Source organism: Musca autumnalis, unplaced genomic scaffold, assembly GCF_047663935.1.
Source record: "Musca autumnalis isolate F117 unplaced genomic scaffold, ASM4766393v1 scaffold_4, whole genome shotgun sequence".
In the NCBI taxonomy this organism is placed as follows: Eukaryota; Metazoa; Arthropoda; class Insecta; order Diptera; family Muscidae; genus Musca; species Musca autumnalis.
The window spans coordinates 39528251-39555362 of NW_027411977.1; the positions used below are offsets into that span (position 1 = coordinate 39528251).

At 36.7% G+C, this 27112-nt stretch overlaps 2 protein-coding genes across 2 annotated transcripts in view; one reads left to right on the forward strand and one right to left on the reverse strand.

Moving 5' to 3' along the window:
- LOC141403684 (uncharacterized) overlaps positions 1–27112 on the reverse strand; it is a 291242-nt gene that overhangs the window by 194937 nt on the left and 69193 nt on the right. The window lies entirely within an intron of this gene.
- LOC141402558 (uncharacterized) lies at positions 5582–6818 on the forward strand. The gene has a single exon (XM_073984069.1). It carries the CDS (start codon positions 5662–5664, stop codon positions 6790–6792), a length of 1131 nt encoding a protein of 376 aa, XP_073840170.1. The 5' UTR covers positions 5582–5661; the 3' UTR covers positions 6793–6818.

Below are 27112 nucleotides of genomic sequence, written 5' to 3' on the forward strand. Positions count from 1 at the left end.
AAACACTGATACTACCCGTGCTGATGTATGGTTCCGAAGCCTGGGTACTTGCGCAAGCACACAAAGCAGTGCTTGGTGTATTTGAGAGAAAAATTCTTCGCAAGATCTATGGACCAATCTGCGTTGACAGTGAATATCGACGTAGTATGAATCCCCGAGCTGTATATGCGTATATATAAATGTATCGAGATGTAACGATTGCGTTGGCTTGGCCATATCATAAGAATTAGCTATGATGAACTCGCTAAAAAGGCGTATAAATACGTGCCGCATGCGGTTCATGCAGAATTGGCAGGCCTAAGCTAAGATGGAGCAAACAAGTGGATGAAGAGATTCGAAAGGTGCAGTATTCCAGAAAGCGAAGCAGCAAACAGAGAGAATTGTAGATCTTTTATTAGTTCGGCTTAACAAATGTTCTGTAGTAATGGGCCAGCTAAGTAAGTAAGCTAAAGTATTTAACCGAACAATCCGTCATTTAACATTTGATTTTCGCAGTGGTTTAGAAACTACTATCTTCAAAATTGTCAACATAGGCCCATGTTTTAGTATAGGCTTCATATATCGGTACCTCCGGATTTTAGGTATTTTGTAGATTTTACCTGCATTTTTTTCCGAACTAGCTGTAATATGACAGTTTTGGTTCCCAGGGGTCACAAAACTTCTACAACAAAAATTTTCAAATTAGGTTCATCTTTTGCTATAGCCGGCATTTTCCGATGTTGCGTATTTTGAGGATTTTTGACTGAATTACCTGTAATTTGACAAAAATTGTCATATTAGGTCCATGTTTATACCCTCAGCATTTATGCTAACATGGGTATATACACTAGGCCGGGGCGATTTGTATGGAAGGAAAAAAGTGATAGTGGGCGCCTGGAGTTTCTGATTCTTGGGATTGTACTGAGCAAAAATTCCACTAGACCATATGTCTACGGTGAAAATCGAGCCCCCGGATTTTGACTTGAATTTTTTTTTCGAGGATATTTTGGCCAAACCATATCTCAGAAACTTGACCTATCCTGAAAATGTCCTTTTGCGTTCTTAGTACACTCACCTAGGGCTTTCATCTCCAAAAGGAAATTTCCACCCACTGACTTTGAGTCAAATTTTGTAGCACAGTGTAATTTATCGATATTTTCCGAAAAATGTGCACATTCTCGGGGCCATAACTGCCTGAAGGAGCGTTCCAATGCTTTTGTTGTGTACTAGAAAGTTCTTAATTATTGTCTTGGCTAAAATTTTTGTCTTTGTGTTGGATCGAAAATCTCAGTGGTTTGGCTGTTACATATATGCCAAAATATCCAAACCAGACTTAGATCAGGTTTTAATATGGACTCAATCGGTCCACTCCGTCGGGTACCTCCCACACAAAATTTTGGAACAGTTCAGTTTAGGAACATCTCTCGAATCGCTTTGATTTTTGCTTTAGCAACTTGTATTCACTGCCCTCCATACGACGGTATAAGTTTCATCAGGGGCAAGTCCATACTTCCTGAGAAAATAGCCTGAAAGTTGCAAAAAAACCCCTATGACACCGTGTGAGGAGGTTGGAGGGCAAAATAACTCTCGAACAAGTCTGCCGATTCGGTCCAAAGTTTGGCCTTAGTAATATTTTGTCCAAACATAGTTTAAGTTCGAAGATAAACCATATCGGTCCACTCCTTAAGGTACCTCCCCCACAAAAGTTCAAAAATGTTCGGAAAAATTGTGCGTACGATAACTCTTGAAGAGAGTGGCCGAATTGGTCCATACTTTACACATCCTAATATATCTACCAGATATAGATCAGGTTCAAATATGGACTATATTTGTCCACTCCATCCGGTACCTCCCACTCAAAATTTCGGATACATGTTCACTTTAAGACCTGCTTTCGAATCACTTTGATTTTTGTTGAAGCAACTTGCATTCGCTGCCTCAATTGCGATGGTAAAAGTTGTTTCAGGGGCAAGGCAAGTTCATACTTCTTGAGCAAACATCCCTGAAATTCTAAAAAACCCCTATGGTACCATATATAGTGGCTGGAGATTCATTCTTTTTAGTATCTCCTCCGCAAAACTTTTGATATTAAATCCTAATCAACATTTTTGTCAGTTCAAACGCCCAAAATTCTTAAAACTACCTAAATACATGCTTTTTTGGAAAAAAATTGTTTCAATATACACAGGCTGAGGGTATATCTCTGTCGGCAAAGCCGACTGATACTTTTTTACTTGTTGCTCAGTACAATCCCACTAATCAGAAAATCCAGGCGCCCGTGGTGGTGTTCAAATCGCCCGACCCTAATATACACCTCATCGAAATAATGGTTTTAGACCCCAAGTATGTTTGGACCAAATGTGTTTCAGACAATTTAGAGTCGATCTAGCCATGTCCGTCCGTCTGTCTGTCTCTCTGTCTGTCTGTCAGGCTGGCTGGTGCGCACGATAACTCTCGAACGGATGAACTGATTTGGTCCAAAATTTGGCTTTCGCAATATTTTGTCCAAACATAATTTAAGTTCGAAGATGAGTCCACTTCTTCCTATACCTCCCCCATAAAAGTTCTAAAATGTTCGGAAAATTTTTGCGCACGATATCTCCTGAAGGGAGTAACCGATTTGGTCCATACTTTGCACATCGTTAAATTTCTACCAAACTGAGTTTCCAATATGGACTCCATCGGTCCACTCCTTCTTGTACCCACACAAAATTTCGGAAGAGTTCAGTTTAGGGCCTGCTCTCGAATCGCTTTGATTTTTGTTGTAGCAACTTGTATTCACTGCCCCCCATACGACGTATAAGTTTCATCAGGGGCAAGTCCATATTTCCCGACAAAATATCCTAAAAGTTACAAAAAACCCCTATGACACCGTGTGTAGTGGTTGGAGCGGAAGATAACTCTCTAACGGACATGCCGATTCGATCCAAAATTTGGCCTTGATAATATTTTGTCCAAACTTAGTTTAAGTTCGAAGATAAGCCATATCGGTTCACTCCTTCAGGTACCTCCCCCCCAAATGTTCAAAAATGTTCGGAAAAATTGTGCGCACGATAACTCTTGAAGGGATGGACCGATTCGGTCCATACTTTACGCATCCTACCAGTTAAATAACAGGTTTGAATATGGACCTTCGAGTACCTCTCACACAAAATTTCGTTAAGGTCAAATTAAGACCTGCTCTTGACTAACTTTGATTTCTGTTGAAGCAACTTGCAATCGCTGTCTCAATTACAACGGTAAACATTTTTTCAGTGGCAAGTCCATACTTCTTTGGAAAACGGTCCTAAAGTTGTAAAAACCCCCTATGGCACCATATCCCTCATTTACTCAAAAAGTGACACAAAAAATCTAGTTTCAAGAAAAACGCTTTAAGTTGGCGATTGAAATTTGTCTTCCCAAATTAAGATGATTATTATACAAAAAATAAAATAACTACTTGGACCATAGTTTGCAAACAGCTAACCTGATATCAGTGCTAAATTTCTGTGCTAGATCAAACATGATTTGAAGTGTTTTAGTGCTTCATAAACTCAAAAAACTTTTGTGTAGAATTATTCGAAACTCGTAGTAAATGAGCTGTAACTCGTTAAGTTTTAGAGATATCAGCATGCAAATTTGACACAAGATAAAGTAGAAGTCGTAGAAAAAATGTAAATTGCTTATTCAGAAAACACATTTTTTGATTTATGTCACTCTTTCAGAAAATGAGCGAAATGTAGTAGCTGCACAATAACTCTCGAACTGATAAACCGATTTGGTTCAAAATTTGGTCTTCGTCATATTTTGTCCAAACTTAGTTCAACTTCTGAAATGGCCCATATCGGTCCTCTCCTTAGGATACCTCCCCCACAAAAGTTCAATATTTGTGGCCAAGTGCAGTTTCGGGTCTGTTCGGAGATCCTTTGGAAATTTATACCGATGATGTTCTTGGTGGTCCTGTTTACAGCCATATATGTTTTCCGTGGGCAAGTCCATGCTTCCTGGCATACTGGTCCAACAGGTGTACGATAACCCACTGAAATGACTAGTGGGCGCGATATCTATCGAAAAGATATGAGTCTCAAAATAAGATCCACTTCCGTTATGCACTATGTCGGTCTATTCCCTCCTCCGCAAAACTTTTGAACTTTAATCCTAATCCACATATTTGTCGGCAAGTTCAAATGTCCAAAAAGTGCCACAAAATTCTGAAAAGACCCTTAATACATTCTATCTGTCCGTAGATGAAAGTTCCAATTCACATATGTTGAGGGTATATATCTGTCGGCAAAGCCGACTGATACTTTTTACTGGTTTGATATAGCCTCCCCAAAACGGCGTTTCCCGATATTACGTAGTTTAAGGATTTTTGGCATTTGAAGCTCTCAGTGGTCGAAAAATCTTCTTCACTAAAAATTGTAAACGTGGGTAGCCCCCACATAACCGCACATTATTCTCAGTAATTCACAGTACTTTTTCTGCATAGAATTGTCGGTATAGGTCCACGTTTTAGAGTTGTACCAGCAGAACGGTTAAAGTTTTCCAATCAATATGAACTCGGTTTTCTATATAATTTATTGAGGGTATAAAAACTTTAACCCGGCCGAACTTAGCACCGTTTTCACTTGTTCTTCTTCATCTCTGTTATAATTAAAGTGTTTAATATTTCTTTATGTTGCTGTCACACAACATCACGTGAATTTTCACAGTTTATTGACATAGACAGATGATAAACAACAACAACAAACAAAAATTGTTAAAGAAATAAAATACTTTTCTCAGTTTCAAATATCAAACAAAAACCAATAATTTGGTTTTGAAAATTATACATAGTTTACGATGTCATCTTCCGGGACAGCAGCAGTGTTATGACCCAGGGCCAACAATAGCAGAGACAGAAGGTAAACACTTTGTACTGTTCTAAAGAGAAATTAATAAATGTCTCTAATTTTGTTTTTTTTTTTTTTTTTCTTTTTCAAAAATAAGTATCCAATTTAAACGTCCAGAGGGCAATGACTCTTACCAATAGATAGTGAATTTGTTTGTTTGTTGTGCGGATGTATTCTGTTCGCTAGCAATTAAAAACAAATACCCATAACCACTGTGTGGTGTAGGGTAACGAAAACCGTTAACAGTATTGTTTACAAACAAATCGTGAAAAAACCGCGAAAATATTTCCCTATGTTCGTGTATTTGTGTTTGGCACAATATTAAGGATACAACAAGGAAGGCAAAGCAAAGAGGCGGAAGAGTTCGAAACTGTCGGAGAGAGAAAAAAACTTTGCAGATTTTGCTTTGCAACTGTAGCTTGTGGATATCATAACAGCCCGGGAGGCAAGGAGATGGGCTGCTATATAAAGAAGCCGCTTGCAGAAATATCCTTCAGTACGTAGTGAACAGTGACAGTGAGTGGTTGTAAAATAAATAAAATAAACCGGTGAAAGTGAAAAGTGTCTAGTTAATATAAAATAAGAGAGAAAGAGAGGCAGTAACAACAACAAACACGCCAAGAAGGAGAGAGGTAAATGGCTAATTGAGAGAGTAATGTACACAGAAATTGCAAAACAAAACAAAAAAACAGGATGCCGGCAACAATTGAATAACAAATGAAAACAGTAAAACTGTGATGCAAAAAAACAAAAAGTAATTAAAGATTTACACGATTTTCGAAAAACCAAAAAGACTTATTTTGTTTGCAAAATGACTACTGCTCATGTCTATTTTGCCGAGGCGCAGCACCTATCATCGCCTTCTTCATCTTCGGCTAATAGTGTGGCGGCCCCAGAAGGTCATCGTTCCAATTTCGAGGCACCAAACAATGACGCAACATTGCAACGTCAATGCAGCAGCCGCAATGCCACAAATCGTAACACATTGCCCGGCAGTAATAGTGCCATGAACACGACCACCACCAATACTACTTGTGCTGGTGGTATGCCTTCGAATCCTCACTATGAACGCAATATGGGTTTCTTTCGACAACTGAGTCGTCGTTTCGGTTTGAGGTCAAATGATGACCTAGTTTATTCGGGTAGCAATGAAGAAGACAATCAAAGTTCATCGACCGACTCCTGTTCATCGCACAGAGAAAATTCTGGCAAGGATGCACAACGACATCAGCAATACTGCAATGCCAGCAATATAATGACGGCATCAATGATGACCATGTCCATTACTGAGCATATTTCATGTGCATCCAGTGAAACGAGTAGCACTGTGGACATTGAAGAGCAGCAGCACCAACAACAGGAACTAGAAAATGACCATAACCACAGTGAGAGGGATGATGGTGTGGCCAGAGTAACAAATGGCAAGTCCAATGCAAGTAATGGATTTCACAAGGACCGTAAATCATTTGCCCGCTCCAGCTTTTCCCGTTTACAAAGACGTTCGGCCAGTTCTATACGCAAAGCATTTGAGACTTTCTCACTGTCATCACGTTCTCTATCATGCAGCGGCACAACACCGCCACCGACAATGTCCTTGGCCAGCACACATATGCATAATACGTCATCGTCATCATCGTCGTCCACACCCATTAAATCAGCTCTCAAGTCTACATCTAACCTCGAACTAAATAAAAAACATAACAACACAGCAGCGGCATCTGCATCATCGTCATCGAATTCATCAGCATCAACTACCGCTTCTTGCTCGTCAAAACCAACAACAACAACACCAGCAAACAAGTCTACGAAAACCAAAACAAAGCCACCGCCTCAAAGGATACTACGTCAGCCCGTCTCCTATACATATCTGAAGGGCATTTCAGGTTTACCAACCCAAAGGGTGCCACGTAATTCGGTTTGTTGTCAATATGCTAGACGTTAATTTAAAAAGTTACCCATCCGCATACACACACACAGGCTCAAATGCAAACATTAACAAGGTTATTGATGTTGTAGAAACCATACACACTCACTTACATACATCCACACATACACTTAAGTTTAAAGTTCATCTTTAATAATCCAAAAATACCTACCGCATACAATGCCAACGTATCGATGTAAACAAGGCTGGCAAGGAAGAATAAGATGCATGTAACTGACATGCCTATTTTTAAGTTTGTTGGTTACAACAATACCATCAAAGTTGATCATAAATTTATGGATTCATTACGATTGTCCTTAGGGCCAATTAAAAGAACAAACCAACCGTTTCATATACAACAACAAACTAAAGCTTGTACACATTTAGCTAATGATGGGATATAGTGGCGACAGTGTGTCACCTTAACAATAGAGAGTGATTTTCAGTATACCCAATGTTAGTAAACTCACAATAATTTTTATGTAAATTAAATTTTAATAATTTAAGGCTTAAATAGCGTTTTTTATAAGAAAATTAAATCGAAATTAAAAATATAAATCATAATTTTTATTAAAAACACACGAAAAAAGATAATGCATGGTGAGAGTGGATGAATGAAGAATGCGCGAATTTCACATGTGTATATATATTCGAAATTTTATTAAAAATTGATTAGCTTCCCAACTAATTGCAGATTTGTTCGCACTACTTTTGTTTTGATAAGGGTTGATATAGACCCAATTTTTTTTTTTTTGCCCACACTTACACATACCCCCTTCCAGATAATGTACATTGAAACATTTTACAACCTAATACCTTTAATTTGGCATTAGGACCTCTTTTTCAATGGGTAAAAAATGTCCTTACAAAAATACGTAGGTCTACGCTTTGATGTACCCCCGTATATAGTAACCCAGCAAAAAGTTTGCCTCCAAAGCACAGTGGTCGAAATCACTGATCTATCGGCCCGAAATGTATAACTTGAAAACGAATGGATATCTGTTTCTGAAATTTTGCACAAACGTAGTATATATCCGTGGGTAATAATGGACTAAATATGAACAATATCGGTTAATATGTTGGTATAGCCCCCATATAACGGTACCTCCTGATATTCCGTATTTTTAGGGTTTAAGCAATTGTTTCCTTCCAAATAAGTTGCACTTTGGTACTAAGGGTTTCTATTGGTCACTAAACTTTTCCACCAAAAATTGTGGACATAGGTCCACGTTTGGGTATAGGTCCATTTTTAGGAACCTCCCGATTTTCAGTATCTTGGCGGGATTTAAGCTACACTTTCTGCCCAAATTAGGAGTTACCAGTGGTCACAAACATTCTCCACTAAAAATTTTTGACATAGACCATTTCGAGATTGCCCCCTCCAAATATTTGGTATTTTAAGGATTTTGTCCACATTTTCGGACCAAAAAAGCTGAATTTTGGCATTGGAGGTTCTCGTAGGCTATACATCTTCTCCATCAAAAATTGTGAACATAGTCCCAAAGTTGTGATATAGCCCCCATATAACTTTACCGCCCGATTTTTGGTATTTTGAAGATTGAAGCTATATTTTCCATGCATTTATCAGCAAGATTTGCGGCTATTTGCAGCCAAAAGTTCATTATTCGGAATTTAGGAAGTCCAAAGAATTGGGCAGGACATTAGAGAAATTTTGTAATTACGCTCCATTTAACAAAACCACATTACATAGTCCGGTCAAAATAGACATTGAAATAGCAAAAATTCCCACAAAGCTGAATTTTGGTGGAGAGCTAGGGTTTGCCATTAGAAGCAACGTCCTAAAAGTCCCCATCAATCCCATGTGTGCAAAAAAAATATTCGGGGTCAAAGGTCAAAATTTAAGGGTTTATAGGTTTTCGGATTTATTTTTTGAAAACGGTTGATCTAATCAAAAAGTGACTAAAGTAAATATTGTAGACAGAAAAATTATCTACAAGTTTGACCCTCACAATTTTTTCTTAGAAGGAACCATTCTTGAGATATAGCTGTTCTAAAAAACACATGATTTTTATGCACTTATAAGGGAAATTTGCACATATTCAGACGAACCGGCTAAAATAAGCGAAGTAATCGGGTCTGTCCCCCAAATATATATATATATATTTTCTTGAAGAGCGAAATTATAGCTATCTTCTAAAAAAAATTCCAACAAAATCGGAGTGTGTTTATTAGAGTTATTCAATGTTAGAGTCATTTTATGCAAAAATAGCCTATTTAACCCACATGCATAATCGAAAGCCCAACGGGAACGACCCCAACGAAAACTCTCCGATTTTTTTCAAGTTTTGTCGGAAGGTAGGGTTTGTTGCACTGATTACGGAAATGTATAATTTGCAACGGTTGCGGATCCGGTTCGCCTGTTATTAGACCCGAAAGGCCAAATTTAAAAACCGGGTTAGACCCGGTTCTACTGAACCGATTACTGCAAAGTGGATATCGTTTGAAAGCTTTCGGAAGTATCTAACACATAGTGTCGTTACTTTAACCGATTCGCCTCATAATGTACTTACGCGGCTAATTTTTTATTTGACCTTTAGATCGAGATATCTCGAAAATGATAAGTCTTTTTATACCCTCCACCATAGGATGGGGGTATATTAAGTTTGTCACTACGTTTGTAACTACTCAAAATAATCATTGTAGACCCCACAAAGTATATATATTCTTGATCAGCGTGCAATTCTACATCGATATAGCCATGTCCGTCCGTCTGTCCGTCTGTGGAAATCACTCTAGCGTCCGAACGGATTGACGTAGGTTGATGAAATTTTGGGAAAATATGTTATATTTACGTAGGACTTTTGGTATTGAAAGTGGGCTATGTAGGTCCACGCTTTCGTATAGCCCCCATACAAAATGACGCGTGACGCGTCGTCGTTTTAAGGAATTTTTAAGATATTTGGCCCATTTTACCACCGAATTGGTTGTAATTTGGTACTTTGTGTCTCCTACCAAAGTTGGGTTATATAGGTCCACGTTTTGGTATAGCCCCCATATAAGGCCCTATATAAAGTACGCGTCATTTTAATATATTTTGAATGTATTAGACCCATTTGACCACAGAACTGGTTGTAATTTGATATTTTGTGTCTTCAGAGGCCAGAAAACATTCCTACCAAAGTTGGGTTATATAGGTCCACGTTTTGGTATAGCCCCCACATAAGGCCCCTTATAAAGTACGCGTCATTTTACTATATTTTCCATGTATTAGACCCACTTAACCAAAGAATCGGTTGTAACTTTGTATTTTGTGTTTCTAGAGGCTAAGAAACATTTCTACCATAAAATGTTTCTATAGGTCCACGTGTTGATATAGCCCCCATAATACAATATCTCCCGATTTTCGATATTTTGAACGTTTTAGCCTCATTATCACACCGAGATGGCTGAAATTTGGTATTTATTCTTCTTTAGGCGTATAAAACTTTCCCCCAGAAATTTGTAGGTATAGGTCCACGCCATCATATTGCCCCCATAGAACGGTACCTTCCGAATTTCGGTATTTTGAAGGTTGTGGCCACATTAATCCACCGAAATGGCTGAAATTTGTGGTGGAGGGTATAAAAAGTTCGGCCCGACCGAACTTAACGCTTTTCTTACTTGTTACGATCTATGATTTATATGATCCGGACCGTCAAAAAAACTAAAATATCTTGGGGTCCCAGCACAATCAAAAGGATATTGTAATTGTAAATACTGTACCCAAAACATAGGGTTTTTCGGAAAAATATCGCACTTAATGTTGGCCTTTTTCAGTGGATTACTGCGATGCTGTCTGGGCTACATAGTCAATATTCATATCAATCGCGATTACTTTGATACTATTATATGTTTTCTGAAATACCCGAATACGCGTCGCAGTTAGACCAAAAATACAAAAAACGCCTAAAATCTGGCTTCAAAATGTCAGCATCCATAAAAGGTGGATGTAGTGGAGATTTTGAAATGTAATACATTAGAAGTGTAATGTTCATTTTGTATTCTTCTACTTTTACTTTGAACAGATATCCGTATTTTAAACGGTTTAACCGCCAATCGAATAACAACGTAAAAAAAAACTCGTTTGCTTCAACGCGTTTTTACCTATTTTTATTCATTTACGCTGTCATAGCTTCCGCGCAAATTAACTTTTTTTGCCACATTTTTCAGCTTTTGTTAAAAATACTTCGTTTGATTCAACTATGGTAATTTTTCGTGGTACACTGCAATATTTCACAATTTATAACAGTGCAAACCTTGGCTTCATCAATGTTAAATTTTTTTGACTTTTCGTCATATACACTTTCATACGGGAAAAATGTGCCTCATCAAAATAATGGTTTTATACCCCATGTATGTTTGGACGAAATGTGTTTCAGACAATTTGGAGTCAATTTAGCAATGTCCGTCCGTCTGTCTGTCTGTCTGGTTGGCTGGTGCGCACGATAACTCTCGAACGGATGAACCGATTTGGTCTAAAAGTTGGCTATCGCAATATTTTGTCCAAACTTAGTTTAAGTTCGAAGATGGGTTATATCGGTCCACTCCTTCCGTTTTCTCCCCCACAAAAGTTCGAAAATGTTCGGAAAATTTGTACGCACGATAACTCTTGAAGGGAGTGACCGATTTAGTCCATACTTTACACATCCTAATATATCTGCCAGGTATAGATCAGGTTCGAATATGGACTATATTTGTCCACTCCTTCGGGTACCTCCCACCCAAAATTTGGGATAAGTTCACTTTAAGACCTGCTTTCGAATCGCTTTGAGTTTTGTTGAAGCAACTTCCATTCACTGACCCACTTACGATGGTACAATTTTTTCAGGGGCAAAAAAAAAAATGAAAAATAGCCCGAAAGTTGTAAAAATCCCTATGACACCATGTGTAGTGGCTGGAGCGCACTATAGCACTCGAAGTAGTCAACGGATTTGGTCCAAAATTTGCCTCACATTTTCAATTCACATAGGTTGAGGGTATATCTCTGTCGGCAAAGCCGACTGATACTTTTTTACTTGTTACCTTCCCAACTAATTGAAGATCTGTTCGCACTACTTTTGTTTTGAAAAGGGTTAATATAGGTCCAAGTTTTTTTCAAGTTTCCAGAAAATGTACATTGAAACATTTTACAACCTAATACCTTTAATTTGGCATTATGACTTCTTTCTCATTGGGTAAAAAATGTCCTTACCGAAATACGTAGGTCTACGCTTTGATGTACCCAGCAAAAAATTTGCCTTCAAAGCACAGTGGTCGAAATCACTGATCTAGCGGCGCGAAATTAACTTGCAAACGAATGGAGATTTGTTTCTGAAATTTTGCACAAACGTAGTATGTGTCCGTGGGTAACAATGGACTAGATATGAATAACATCGGCTAATACTTTGGTATAGCCCCCATATAACGATACCCCCTGATATTCGGTATTTTGTTGATTCAAGCAATTCGTTTCTTTCAAATAAGTTGCAATTTGGTACTTAGGGTTTCTAGTGGTCACTAAACGTTTCCACCAACAATTCTAAGCTACACTTTCCGCCCAAATCAGGTGTAGTTTGGTATTTGGAGTTCCCAGTGGTCACAAACATTCTACACCAAAAATTTTTGGCATAGACCTTTTTTGTATTTTGAGGATTTTGAACATAGTTCAACGTTTTGATATAGCCCCCATATAACTGTACCGCCCGATTTTAAGTATTTTGAGAATTTAAGCTTTATTTTCAATGCATTTATCAGCAAGATTTGCGGACCAAAAATAAGAAGATACGTGTCCCGGCGTTCTTCCCTATCGGTTATGGACCCCCAAAGACCTGAGGCCTTGATGTCAAAAGGGATCATTTTGTCAGGCACATATCTTCTAAACCGCTAAGAATTTGGGTTTGCTTGTAGAAGAAAAGTTGTAGCTCTCGTGAATAATAATTGTGAACACATAAAATCCATTCAACCTCACCTTCAAGGTTAAAATCGTCAAGGTCAAATTTCCCATTTAATTTTTTCCTGATTTTAGTCTGCAGATATTAAACCGATCAAAATTTAAGAAAACAACCAACTAGAAAAGTTTACCTTAGATCTTAGAAAACAACTTTCTAGAACATATGAACTCTGTAGAAACGGTTCTTAATGGTCAGAATGGCAAATCAAATGCGATTTTTATCCTCTAAGATTTCAATAAACAACTTTCTAGAACATAAAAAGATTCTAGTAACGGTTCTGAAAGCTGAAATTCACAAAAAATTAAATTATTTTTAACATTTCCCCCAGCTCAGGTCTGGAAATAAAATATTGTTCAAAATTCAAGGAAATTTGAAAGGTTTGTTATTTAGGGACCTTAACAGGAAAGGATGATCTAAAATAATCGAATTTTGAGCTTGAAGAACCGTTCCTAGAATCTTTTTATGTTATAGAAATTTGTTTATTGACATCATAGGTACATTTTTGTAGTTGACTGTATCGTTAATTTTTGGGCGGTTCGGTATCTGTGGACCAGAAAAAGTATAAAAATCGAATATATTCAAAAGTTTTTGCATATTTTCACATTTTAGAGCCGGTCATAGACATTTCGTATGTTCCAGAAAATTGTTTGCTGATATCTTTGCTACATTATTGTGATCCATTGCTTTCTTGAATTTTAAACGGTTTAGTATCTATGGAGCAGGGACCGAAAAAGAAGATAAAAATCGCATTTGATTTGCCATTTTGACCATTAAGAACCGTTTCTACAGAGTTCGTCTGTTCTAGAAAGTTGTTTACTAAGATCTAAGCTACATTTTTCAAGTTGGCTGTTTGCTTCAATTCTGATCGGTTTGATATCTGTAGACTAAAATCCGAGAAAAAATTAAAAGGGAAATTTGACCTTGCCAATTTTGATCATGAAGGTGAGGTGGAATGGATTTTATGTGTTCACAATTATTATTCTTTAAGACGAGAGCTAAAATTTTTCTTCTACGAGTAGACCCAAATTTTTAGCGTTTTAGAAGATATGTGCCTGACAAAATGATCCCTTTTGACATCAAGGCCTCAGGTCTATGGGGGGCCAAAACCGCGAATGTTGAAGTGATAGGGAAAAACACCTGGACACGTGTCTTCTTATTTTTGGTCTTCTATCCCGCTGCGGTGTCAGAATATGGTTAATGATTTTAGTGTCGCACAGTGTAGTTGTCACACAAGGAGTATAGACTTTCTTTAAAAAATATTCGAATATTTTTTACCATTTAGTACTATTGGAAATCAAAACTCCAGCAAATTTCACCCACTCTCCATGCAATATCAGCACATATATATTTAAGAGACCTTTAAGTAAAAATATAAAATCGTTATATTAAATAAAGAGCTATTGCAATTTTCTTCAAAAAAAATCTTTGAAACAAGATATATTTTATTAATATAAACAAAAATCACCATTAAAAACTGTGATATTTTACAAAATAAAAAAACTAGATTCATATCGATGATTAAGTTACTCTAATTGGACCATAATCCTTATATATATGTACGTGTGTTTTCATTAATTTAGTTGGTAAGAAGAAAATTGTAATAGCATCATGAAAAATTAATAAATTTATTAATACTAATAAATTATTAGCTTATTTTTTATTATCATTAGTCTTTCAATATTTCTAAACACAATGCTTATTTGTAATTCTTTAATGCAATAAAAAATTCCTTAGTGTTAAGATATAGCAATAACAATTTATTATATTCCTTACAAATCTCATAAACCCATTTAAGAAAATAAAAAATAAGACTGTTAATATCATCATATAAAATATATAGCGCTGAAGTAAAAAAATATAAAAAATACATTTTTTATTTAATTTCACATCATTAAATATTTTACCCAATATACATACACACATATATGTATACATAATATATAAAACATCTGTTGCGTTGTTTATAATAAATGAGAATATTAAAGTAAGCCAAAAAGGAAAACGTTGAGATTAACACATAACAATTCAATGTTTACAACAGCCCAACTAAAACACATACATACATATAATACAAATTCACCCTGATGCCAAACTTCAGTATGCCAGCACATCGGAAGCAAACGCAATTTCCTGAACATTTTAAAACTCCAGAACATTAAAAATACCACTACACAACAACATGACTTTTTGGAAGCAAAATGATAAACACACCTGTAGTGGAATGCTGTAACTCATTTTTCAAGTTACCGACAAATATCGGTGAAATTAAAATGCTTATAATTAATTAATTGGATTAATCGAGCTAACATGGCCTAAGGAGTTTTGTATTGAAAAATGAATTCTAGCGAAATACCACACACTCAACCATTACGCTACGATCGTTTCGCCTGGTGGTTTAAGCCAGGCTCATCAGGCGTATTTGAATGCTAATGGCTAGAAGACAAAGGCTGATTTTGATAACTTCTATTTATACAAACATTTTTACAAATTTGTAATTATGAAGTATTTATTGAAGTCTTTTTCTTTATCAAGTCACCCTAGTGTCTTGTCTAGGAATCATTTTCTCAATACATACACATATACAATCGAAGGGGGGTTTCCTTCATGAATTGTAATGCCTTCAGTTTTTGAAGTTTTGGATATCATGTCGACTAGTTTTGTTGATATGATACATTGGCATCATGTCGACTAGTTTGTTGATATGATACATTGGCAGTGGCTTAGAACGCTGAGATCTCGACAACATTGTCTGTTTGTTGGAGAGGACCTAGGTTCAAACCTCAGCCAGGGCAGCCGGGCTCTGCTGTGAAGATTTTTATTTATTATTGTCTTTTTAGGACGAAGACCATTATTAATGAAAGTTTTTAATTAATTAATTGGATTAATCGAGCTAACATGGCCTAAGGAGTTTTGTATTGAAAAATGAATTCTAGCGAAATACCACACACTCAACCATTACGCTACGATCGTTTCGCCTGGTGGTTTAAGCCAGGCTCATCAGGCGTATTTGAATGCTAATGGCTAGAAGACAAAGGCTGATTTTGATAACTTCTATTTATACAAACATTTTTACAAATTTGTAATTATGAAGTATTTATTGAAGTCTTTTTCTTTATCAAGTCACCCTAGTGTCTTGTCTAGGAATCATTTTCTCAATACATACACATATACAATCGAAGGGGGGTTTCCTTCATGAATTGTAATGCCTTCAGTTTTTGAAGTTTTGGATATCATGTCGACTAGTTTTGTTGATATGATACATTGGCATCATGTCGACTAGTTTGTTGATATGATACATTGGCAGTGGCTTAGAACGCTGAGATCTCGACAACATTGGCTGCCCTGGCTGAGGTTTGAACCTAGGTCCTCTCCAACAAACAGACAATGTTGTCGAGATCTCAGCGTTCTAAGCCACTGCCAATGTATCATATCAACAAACTAGTCGACATGATGCCAATGTATCATATCAACAAAACTAGTCGACATGATATCCAAAACTTCAAAAACTGAAGGCATTACAATTCATGAAGGAAACCCCCCTTCGATTGTATATGTGTATGTATTGAGAAAATGATTCCTAGACAAGACACTAGGGTGACTTGATAAAGAAAAAGACTTCAATAAATACTTCATAATTACAAATTTGTAAAAATGTTTGTATAAATAGAAGTTATCAAAATCAGCCTTTGTCTTCTAGCCATTAGCATTCAAATACGCCTGATGAGCCTGGCTTAAACCACCAGGCGAAACGATCGTAGCGTAATGGTTGAGTGTGTGGTATTTCGCTAGAATTCATTTTTCAATACAAAACTCCTTAGGCCATGTTAGCTCGATTAATCCAATTAATTAATTAAAAACTTTCATTAATAATGGTCTTCGTCCTAAAAAGACAATAATAAATAAAAAATGCTTATAATTTCGGTAATTAACGAAAATTTTCAGTAAGTTAACAACCAAAATAAGGCTGTTGCTAAATCGTACCGATAGCAACAGTGCTGTCAACTTTTATTGATACTTTTCATTCATAACTTTGCGTGTTAATGTCACCGATTTTTGTCGGTAACTCAAAAAATGAGTTACAGAATTCCACTACTGTGCTCGTTTCTAATCCTAATTAATGCTAATTATGTAAATTTAAACTGGACAAAAGCGTGGGGATGAAGTGATAATGGGAATTACTTTGAATAGTTATCTGGCAAACCAGCTATTTTGGTTTCTGACCTGAGAATTTTTTGAGCTTATGGATCATTTTATCAGGAAGTATTGACTTGCACGCGAAAACAGGGACTGCGAGCAAATCCTTCTGCAATAAATTTCAAAACTATTAATGTCTTTTAACTACACTTTTTAGAAGGTTTCTTGTTTTCAAATTTTGTGTGGGAGAGTATACTGAAAAAGTTCACCGTCGAACAGTGTTTTATGTCTGGAAGCAATTTTACCATGTGGATAGCTTTTTTTTTTTTTTTTTTTTTTTTTTTTTTTTGTAATAAATTATGTTCTACAAGGAAAATAATATGGTGAATTGTAATGAAAAAGTTGACAAAAAAACATTACACATTTATATTTGTTTTTAATAAAAAGGAATTGTCAGGGAAATAAAAATTAAGTTAGTGTTATGTATGCCACCAATATTGTATGCGTTTGTTAGGGTCAGCCCAAAGTTTATCTCTGTCTGGGATGCTCATATCGAATCTGGTGTTATTATTATCACTTCTTAAATAGTCTATCGATTTATCTGTGGCTCGTCTATATACATGATAGAATAAAGGCACTCCATCATCTCTGTTCATGTAATGTATACTGTCTAGAAACACAAAGGATTCTGGTGGTACAAATCCATTCAATATGGAATTTTTTATATATTCAAAATCCGTGTAGAATGGAGCCATTATTAGATGAATATTAGAACAATTTGTACATCTATCAATATGCTTTCTAATCAAATTGATTATGAAGTTGTCTATTCTGCTTATATTCGCGTTGTTGTATATAGTCTTATTTGAGATGTATTTAAGGTAATTGCTTTCAGGGGTTCTATACATGTTTGTACAACATCTAATACACTTACGTTCAAATACACGAATTTTCTCCATGTATGATGGGGAGATATTGAACCACATAGGGCATCCGTATGACAAAATGGGTCTGATCAACGTTTGATACATAAGTATTTTGACTTTTTTTGAAACTGTGTCTGAGTAAAAATAATTTTTATACATGAAAAACGCATTTTTGGCTTTATCTATTGTTTTGAGGACATGTTCGTTAAAGTAAAGAAATTTATCTAAATATAAGCCCAGATATTTAACTACTTCTTTGTTAGGAATGGTCTTATTTTCATATTTTGATTTTATCCCAAAACTTTTCCAATGACGTCTTATATTGCTGTTGCATTTATTTACTGGTTGCCTGAAAAGAATTGTTTCGCATTTGTCTGTATTGATTTTCATATGCCAATCTCTAGTATATGATTCTATGATGTCGAAAGAAGCTTGAAGTTGAATATTTATGTTTTCTATGGTGCAGTTGGAAGTATAAATTATGATATCGTCTGCATAAGCAATAATATCGTTTAATTTGTTTATGATGTCGAAAATATACAAATTGAAGAGTGTAGGAGCATTGACAGTTCCTTGTTGCAGCCCATTGACTATTTTATATATTTTACTATGACTGGTATTGTTATGAACAGAAAAACTCTTCTCAGAAATCATATTATATATCAAGATAGTTAAATTCAAAGGGAAATTGTATCGTAGTAGTTTATAGATCAAGCCGGGTATCCATATTGAATCGAATGCCTTTTTCAAATCTATTAAGCAGGCTCCTGTACAAAACTTTCTATTGAAATTCCAATTTATATTAGAGAGAAGAACATTAACAGCATTAAGTGTAGAATGTTGGTATTTAAAACCAAATTGTTTATCATTTATTAAGTCTTTTCTATAACATGTTTCGTTTAAAGTATTGCTGACGCACATTTCGAAAACCTTACTTATATTTGGCAGCAAACTTATGGGTCTGTAATTTTTTGGGTTTTTGGTTTCCTTACCTTTCTTAGGTATTACGATAACTTTTGCTATTTTCCAATTACGTGGAAAATATGAGTTATTGATCATATTATTAAATAGAGAGCAATAATCTAGTATTAGTTTCTCTGTTAGGTGCTTTAGAACTATATTAGGGATTTTATCTAGACCTGCAGAGACTTTATTTCGCAAGTTTTTAAAAATTTGTATAAGAGTGTTGCTGGTTACAAAATTAATACCAGCCTGCTCTTGGTCTAATAAATTAGCTCTTTTTGAGTTTGAAAATGTTATTATGGTCGTCATATTACATTCATATGATGTTTTGGTATTCAAAAAGTCATTGAATGTGCTAACGACTTGCGTCTGCAAATTTTTATTACAGTCAATCTGTTTCTCAGAATGAATTGTTTCAAGGTAGGCACCCATAAAATTTACTATTTCAACTTCGTCGTTAATTATATAGTTCAGGTCGGCATCAGTTTCCAATGTGCGAATATCTATTTCCGCATTATTAATTATATTTGACATACTTTGTGGAGCTTTTAAAACTTCCAATCGATTCGCCTCCCTTGTTTTAAAATTCTTCTTTATTTTGAAGAACATATCTGAAGAGTTTCGTGTGTTCATTTCTAATAAAGATTTACGAATCTTGTTGTTTATGGCTACAGAGAAATTATCATTGATTAATTTTCTTACAATTTTTAATCTAGCTTTTATTAATGTAAGGTTATCTCTAGGAATACAAATTTCTAAACGGTTGTGTCTTTTTATTAGGGTTAAAAATCTACTTTTTTCTTTAAACAGCTTTTTTATTATTGTATTCGTTATAATATGTTTGTTATTTTTGAACCTTGGAACTGTTTCTTCTATAGTGCTTGTAATTATGGAATTAATGGAGTTTAGATAGGAATCAATTTCGTCGTTTGTAAGATTGTAATTATTGGGCACCAAAAATTCGTTGTTGGTTTTGTATTAATTCTTCTTTGGAATATATTCCAATTGGTTCCTTTGTAATTGAGCTTAATACTTGGGATTAATTTGAATAGTTCAAATATTTGATTATTATTAGTCATTGATGCCGTTGTTACTAAAGCGTCGTGATCGCTATCATATGCTGTTGTTCGTATGCTGTTTAATGTATTGTTGACAGTATCTAATTTAATGCGATTGTCAAATAAAAATACGTCAATAAAAGAACAGATTCTTGGATATGAAGGTGTAAACGAAGCATAAAATTTACATCTATAGTTTATTTCATTATCAGACACCCAATTTTTCATTAAGTTGCCTTTAGTGTTATTATCTCTATTACCCCATTCAGTCCTTTTACAGTTAAGATCTCCCCCAAGTATGTAATAACAATCTGTATTTTGCAGATTCATGGATCTAAATAATTCGTCCATTTCTGTTTTATAGAATGAGTCATTATTTCCTGGTGGGTAGTACGCACTTATTATGTGTAATGTTTTATTGTGTTTCATTGGAATTTTAATAATAGTTGTTTCTAAATGTTTAAATCTACGTATGGTATTGTTAGTATAATGTTTAAATTGTATATCTCTTTTTAAAAGAATTGCAGTACCTCCACCTCTTGACGAGTTGGGCCTATCTTTTCGTACTACATTGTAGTTTTCAATTCTAAGGTTAAGTTTTCTATTCAGTTTAGTTTCGTTTAGCAATACAATTGCCGGTCTATTTTCTCTAATAAATTGTTCTAGGTTATATCTTCTACTTAGAAGTATTAAAGAGTTAACATTAATTTCAATAATTTTTAATGATTTTAAAAAATGTACATTTGTTTCGTTATCCATGTTTATACACCTAATAAGGAGAAGATGGTCTCTATTTGAGAGGCCTGCATTTGCATTTGCTTTTGAATATTTATTAGTTGACTTGAAAAGCTAGTCATCATGTTTTTTAGTTCTACTAAGAGGTTATTATTTGGAATATTATTAACATTTGCATGGGGTCTTGAATCATTCCTGGTTATATTTGAGAAGCTAACATTTTCTCTAACATAAGAACTATGAGTATTTGGGCGATTCCGTCTTTCTTGTTTTGAGGCTCGTATTTTATCTTGCAGTTCTTTGTATCTTTGACATCCTTTGTATGATGCTGGATGTCCAGATTGTTTGCATACGACGCAGTATAATTGCTCTTTCGGCACATCTTTAAGTTCGCATTTGGTACTTTCATGACTTCCATTACATTTAACGCATTTGGGTGCCAAGAAACAGTTAGAGGCACTATGAAAGTAGCCCTGACAGTTTCTGCATTGTGTGATTTCGGGTCGTCTTAAGTGATCCCATGTTACATCTCGATGATTGATCAAATCAATCGATTTCAATTTATTGACGTCACTTTCGGGCGTTACTTGTACTAAATAGATTGGTAGTACACGTCCATCTTTTCTCGATTTCTTAGTACTGAACTGAGTAATCTTTAGGAACTTAAGTTCATCACATTCATATGTGCATAGTTCTTTAAATATTTCATCCATATCTATGTCATTATCTAGACCAGGGTCGAGCTTCTTTGCTTAGATCGTATAGTGAGGGCGCCCACTGAGTTGTTTTTGCATTTGCTTCTCTCTCTCACGTACAGTGTAAATTTATGAAAACAAACAAAAACATAATGTGGTTGTTGCTTTTTTCACTCATACGTTCATACATGCCTTCGCTTTGGTTGTATTGCTGTGGTCGTCGCTGATCTAGACCTTTTAATAAATACGTCTTCTTTATTGATTTATTTTGATCTGGCTGTTTAGAATTGTTGTTGTTCTTTTGCTCATCGGCGATTTTTTGTTTCTCTTTGTGTTCACGCACATGTTTTTCAAAACTCTCTAATATTTGTTTGTCACAGTCATCATCTGGCTGTGCGAGAACACTAAAATAATTAGATCTCAATTGTTTAGGTATTATGCCTTCACTCATTGTTGAGTTTGGTCTTTTTCTTTGCTCTCTAGGTTTTGTTACATATTTTATTACACGTTGTTCAACGTCTTTATTGTTGTTTTTGCGAAGAGCATTTTGCTCTTGCATATTAAATTACTTTTATTGATTTTTGTTTTTCTTTATTATTTCCATGAATTTATATGAAACAAATTAATATATAAATGTCTTCACCACCGGTGAAGTGTTTAGTAACACTTAAAGTCTGAATATCCGAGGATATTTCGCTTTAAATTATTTATTTTGTTTAGCACTTTACAACACGTCTGTCGGCAAATGCAGTCACTAACAAACTCCCCATGTGGATAGTTATGGTGCCAACTAGGGTTATCACTTTTTTGCAATTTTTGCAAATATCAAAAATAGCTCCGCATAGCCGTTTAGAGCTTGAATAACTACTATGAAAGACGGTGTAATTTTTTTTCTATCGCTAAAAAAGTTTTCGCACCAAATGCATTTAAGTTCAGTAATTGCAATTTTTTGTTTTTCTTTATAAACTCGCGAATTTTATGTTTGTATTTATTGTACCTATCGACCAAGAGAATATGTGGTCATTTGCAACGAATTCGCGAAAGTTACATACTGTTTTTAATGACCTTGCCTTTGAGAATATTATTTGCTTACTTAGCTGGCCCATTACTGAACATTTGTTCTATAGGCCGAACTAAGAAAAGATCTCCATTTCTCTATGTCTATTGCTTCCCCTTCTGGAATACCGCGCCTGGTCATCTCTTCATCCACTTGTTTGCGCCATCTATTCTTTGGCCTCCCAATTCGGCGTGCACCGCCAAGCGGCTCATGTCTATACGCCTTTTTAGCGGTATCATTCTTATTATATGGCCTAGCCAACGCAATCGTTGCATCTCAATACGTTTAACTATATTGATGTCGTTGTATAGCAGATACAGCTCGTGGTTCATACGACGTCGATATTCACCTTCAACGCAGATTGGTCCGTAGATCTTTCAAAGAATTTTTCTCTCAAACACACCAAGCACTGCCTTGTCTGCTTGCGCAAGTACCCAGACTTCGGAACCATACATCAGCACGGGTAGTGTCAGTGTTTTGTAAAGAGTTATTTTTGTTTGACGACATGTGGCTTTGTTTTTAAGCCAAAGTAGCATCTGTTAGCCAATACAATTCTTCATTTTATTTCATAACTGATGTCGTTAGATGTGTTTACGGCGGTGCCGAGGTAGACGAAGTCTTTTACTACCTCAAAATTATAGGAACCAACGTCAACAGTTGACACGTATTGCGCCTCGACACCATCAACTTAGTCTTCCCGCCGTTTACTGCCAGATTCACTTTAGCAGATTCTCCTTCGACCTTCATAACGGTATCTGTTACTTCTTTTACTGATCGTCCCATGATGTCTATATAATCAGCATTAGCAAGTAACATGTGGCTATTGGTGTAGATTGTGCCACTTCTTTTGACGTTTGCCTCTTGAATAATGTTGAAGAGATCACACGAGAGGCTGTCTCCTTGCCTGAAACCTCTTTTGGTACAACATATTTCGGAGATGTTCTTTCCTATTTTAACTGAGGATCTCGTGTCAGTTAAAGTCATTTTACAAAGCCGAATGAGCTTTGCGGGGATACCAAATTCAGACATGGCTTGGAATACCTTTGAACGTAGTGGGCTGTCGAAGGCTGCTTTATCTCGTTGACCATAGGCTTTAGTCGTACCTTTGCTGCAACAAGGTAGTGGTCCGAGTCTATGTTTGCTCCTCCGAACAAGCGAACATCCAACACGCTCGATGAGTGCCTTTCATCTATCACAACGTGATCAATTTGATTTCTTGTTTTCACATCTGGAGACAGCCAGGTGCCTTATGGATATCGAGATGTTTAAATCTGGTGCTGCTAAATACCATGTTTTTTGCCGTTGCGAAGTCTATCAGCCTCATGCCATTGTCAGATGTTTCACTGTGGAGACTGAATTTTCCGACTGTTGGGCCAAAGATATTTTCCTTTCCAATCTTGGCATTAAAATCGCATAGAATAATTGTAATGTCACGGGCAGGGCAACGGTCATATGTTTCTTCTAAGCGCTCATAAAATATATCTTTGGTCTGTTCGTTCTTGTCTTCAGTGGGAGCATGAGCGCAAATAAAACTGATGTTGTAGAATTTTGCTTTTAATCGAATTGCAGCAAGTCTTTCATTCACTGGCGTGAAGCTGGAGATCAGATGTTTTAGCCTCCGACCAACTACAAATCCGCAACCAAATTCATGCTTTGTGTCATGGCAGCTATAATACAGTGCGTCACCTTTAGGTGTTGTTGTGACGCCTTTCCCATTCCATCGTATTTCCTGTATGGCAGTAATGTCGGCCTTGTACTTTTCAAGTACATCTGCCAATGCGTAAACTGCACCTTCTCTATAAAGTGTGCGAACATTCCAGGTGCAGATTCGCAGATCATGGTCTTTAAAACGTTTGCGGGGTCGTCAACTTTAGAGGAATTTGTTTTTATTTTCTTTTGTTTTTACATAGTAGGCTGCTTCTTCTATGGGAGGGTTACTAACCTGTCGCCCAAATCCAAGTTTTTAACGTTCTTATGGGTGAACGCGCGGCATAGTTAGCGCACTACCTTTAACGGCTGTTAAAGGCAGCTCCCCAGGTAACACCACGGGGAGATCGGTGTCCACTTGAGATGAGAGAGGGACCAAGATAAATCCTGGGCTTTGCCATGTTACAGCCGGTCAGGACCGTTCCTTGCTATCTCTCATCCCCTACGTCAAACAAAGCAATTCAATTTTTTTAGTAATCGCAGTCGGTGCGGAAACTTTTTTCACCGAATCGAACAAAAACACTCGTTTTCGTTATCAGGACAATATTCCGCACATGCAACTGGCGTGGTATGTTTTTGTTTACATCTCTAGTACCCACACTCACTATTTGAACATCATAGGATTTTTGCAGTCATTAGACAATTATGTTAGGAAAGCATTATATCGCATTATGTAAACAGGACCAAAAGGTCCTGCCCTTTATTGAAAATTCTTAACTTTACGAGGTCTGAACGATAACTAGCTGGCGTAACAATGAAAACGCCAATATTTACCAACAAAAACGGATTTATTGTTTTCTTAATTAGTCTCCATAATGATTTATACACTTTTTCGTGAGCTCAAACCTATTGGCGAAGCACTTTTTCCGCTCGGATTGAGACACCTCCAAAACATGTCTTTTGAACGCTTTTACAGGCAACAAAAAACGTTAACCACGCCTTTTTTTGATACGCTGGAATCAGTTGAAGTCATTGGATCACCAGTCAGGGCTGTACGGCGGATGACCCATCAGTTCCACGTTTTGTCCGATCAACCAGCGCTGGTTTGAATCGATGTGTGCGAGAAGACATTGTCATGATGCAGAATGATTTCTTTTCTCTTGCTGGTTTTTCGAATTTCTCAGGAGACTTCAGGCAAACAAATTATAGTGTACCACTCAGAGTTAACCGTCCTATATGTTTCAAGCCGTACAGTCGCCACACGGTCAGTTTTTCAGGCAACCTTTTGCTTCGAAGTGCTTCTTACATCAACAACTTTCGTTTGATTTGGCTCGCTTTTGAATACCCAAACGCCCGTTTACTTCTTTGTTTCAAGCTCCTAAGCATAGCTACTAGATTCATCCACAGTGACGATCTTATAAACGTAGTTTGAAGCACCGCGATCGACTTTATGCACAATTTCTTTGAACAAATTCACAGGAGCCTTGTTTTGAGCGATTGTCCAATTTTTCTGGATCTAACGAGAAAAATCCATTTTTGCGACCAGGTGTTTATGCAATATCAAATGTTATTTGGTGGAAGAAATGCCCAAGGATGCCTCTATCTTACGGTATTTAACATGACGATCTCGCGTAATTCGTTCATGCACGGCATATTTTTTTTCTGGCACAACAACCGATTTTGGGCGACCCTCACGACCTTCGTTTTTTGGCGAGTACCGACTGTAACGGGGTTTTCTCGTTGGCTGGGGTAAGCTCAGTTGTGTCCAGGGTCTCCATAAGGACCAACTAAACCTTACGAAATGCGAAGACTTGTATTTTCCCTTTCCAGGGGATTAATACGGATTTTATTGATATAGGAACTAGATTACAATATACTCGGGATTGGATACGATAAGAATATGTTTAATAGTATGGATCGATCGCTGGCGTGAAGATGACTGAATGGATCGGTGCTCGTTAGGTGGGGTTTCGTGACAAGTGGGCGTCGTTTTGACAATGGTCAAAATCAGCGGTTGTTGAAGGGGCTCGCTGGGTATCGGGACCCGGTGTTTTCGCTGATGGTTCGTGGATATTCGGAAAACTGGTATGTTGATGACGGTGTGTAGATAATCGGGATGGCGGGTTGTAGGAGATCGGGGACCTGCTACGATGTCGATGGTTTGCAGGTAATCGGGACGGCAGCTTGTAGGTAACTGGGAACCAGGTAGATTTGGAGTCCGGGAGATAGGGTTCGAATACACGGTGGGTTCGGCGTTCGGCTGATGATGCTTGGTGAGTCGATGAATTCAACGTCCGGCTGTTGATGTTCGGGAGCACTGGATTCGACAGATGGCCCGAAGGCCATGTAGAACTGAAAACCCGAAGGTCCAGTGCCGAATGGAACAGATGACACGAAGGCCCAGTAGAACTGAAAAACCCGAAGGTCCAGTGCTGAATGAAACAGATGACCCGAAGGCCCTGTAGAACTGAAAAACCCGAAGGTCCAGTGCCGAATGGAACAGATGACTCAAGAGCCCTGTACAACTGAAAACCCCGAGGTCCAGTGCAATTTATTAGCCACCACAATTTAATGGGTACCTTCCAAAATTATTCCCAACTCGGTAACACCAAGGTGTACGTTGGCGGATGTAGAACAACCTTTACTTCCAACCCGTGTAGCTAACTCCCTGCAGTAGCCAGCTCCCCATTCGCCTCCAAAACTGAAATACTTCAATAACTTGGAGTATGAAGCGAATGAGAATTATTAGCCGTTGGCAGTGACAACGGGTGGCGCAAAAATACACTGGAGCGAAATTCATCATTGTGTATTGTATTACGGCGTGGGTGTTAACTAGAAATAGTTGGATGCAGTCAAAGCGCTGACAGTGATGTGGGTCGTTGATAGTAGTTGTTGTTACGTACTTGATAATAGTAGTTGTTGTCATATGTACGTGCTAATAATGTCACGTTACACGACCACAGTTGAATTCATTAAACCAGTTTTTCATAGTCCTATAAGATGGTCTTTTATCGACATACAAAGATTTAATTTGATCCATACCCTCTTGCGGTGTTTATCCACGTCGAAAATTGTGAAAAATTCTTGGACGAAAACGTGTTACTGTAAACAACACATAACATGGTCGTACGACAAACTGTCCTGAGTAAGTCTAGGCTAAAAACTGTCATACTTTCCAAAAAGATTGTCAAAT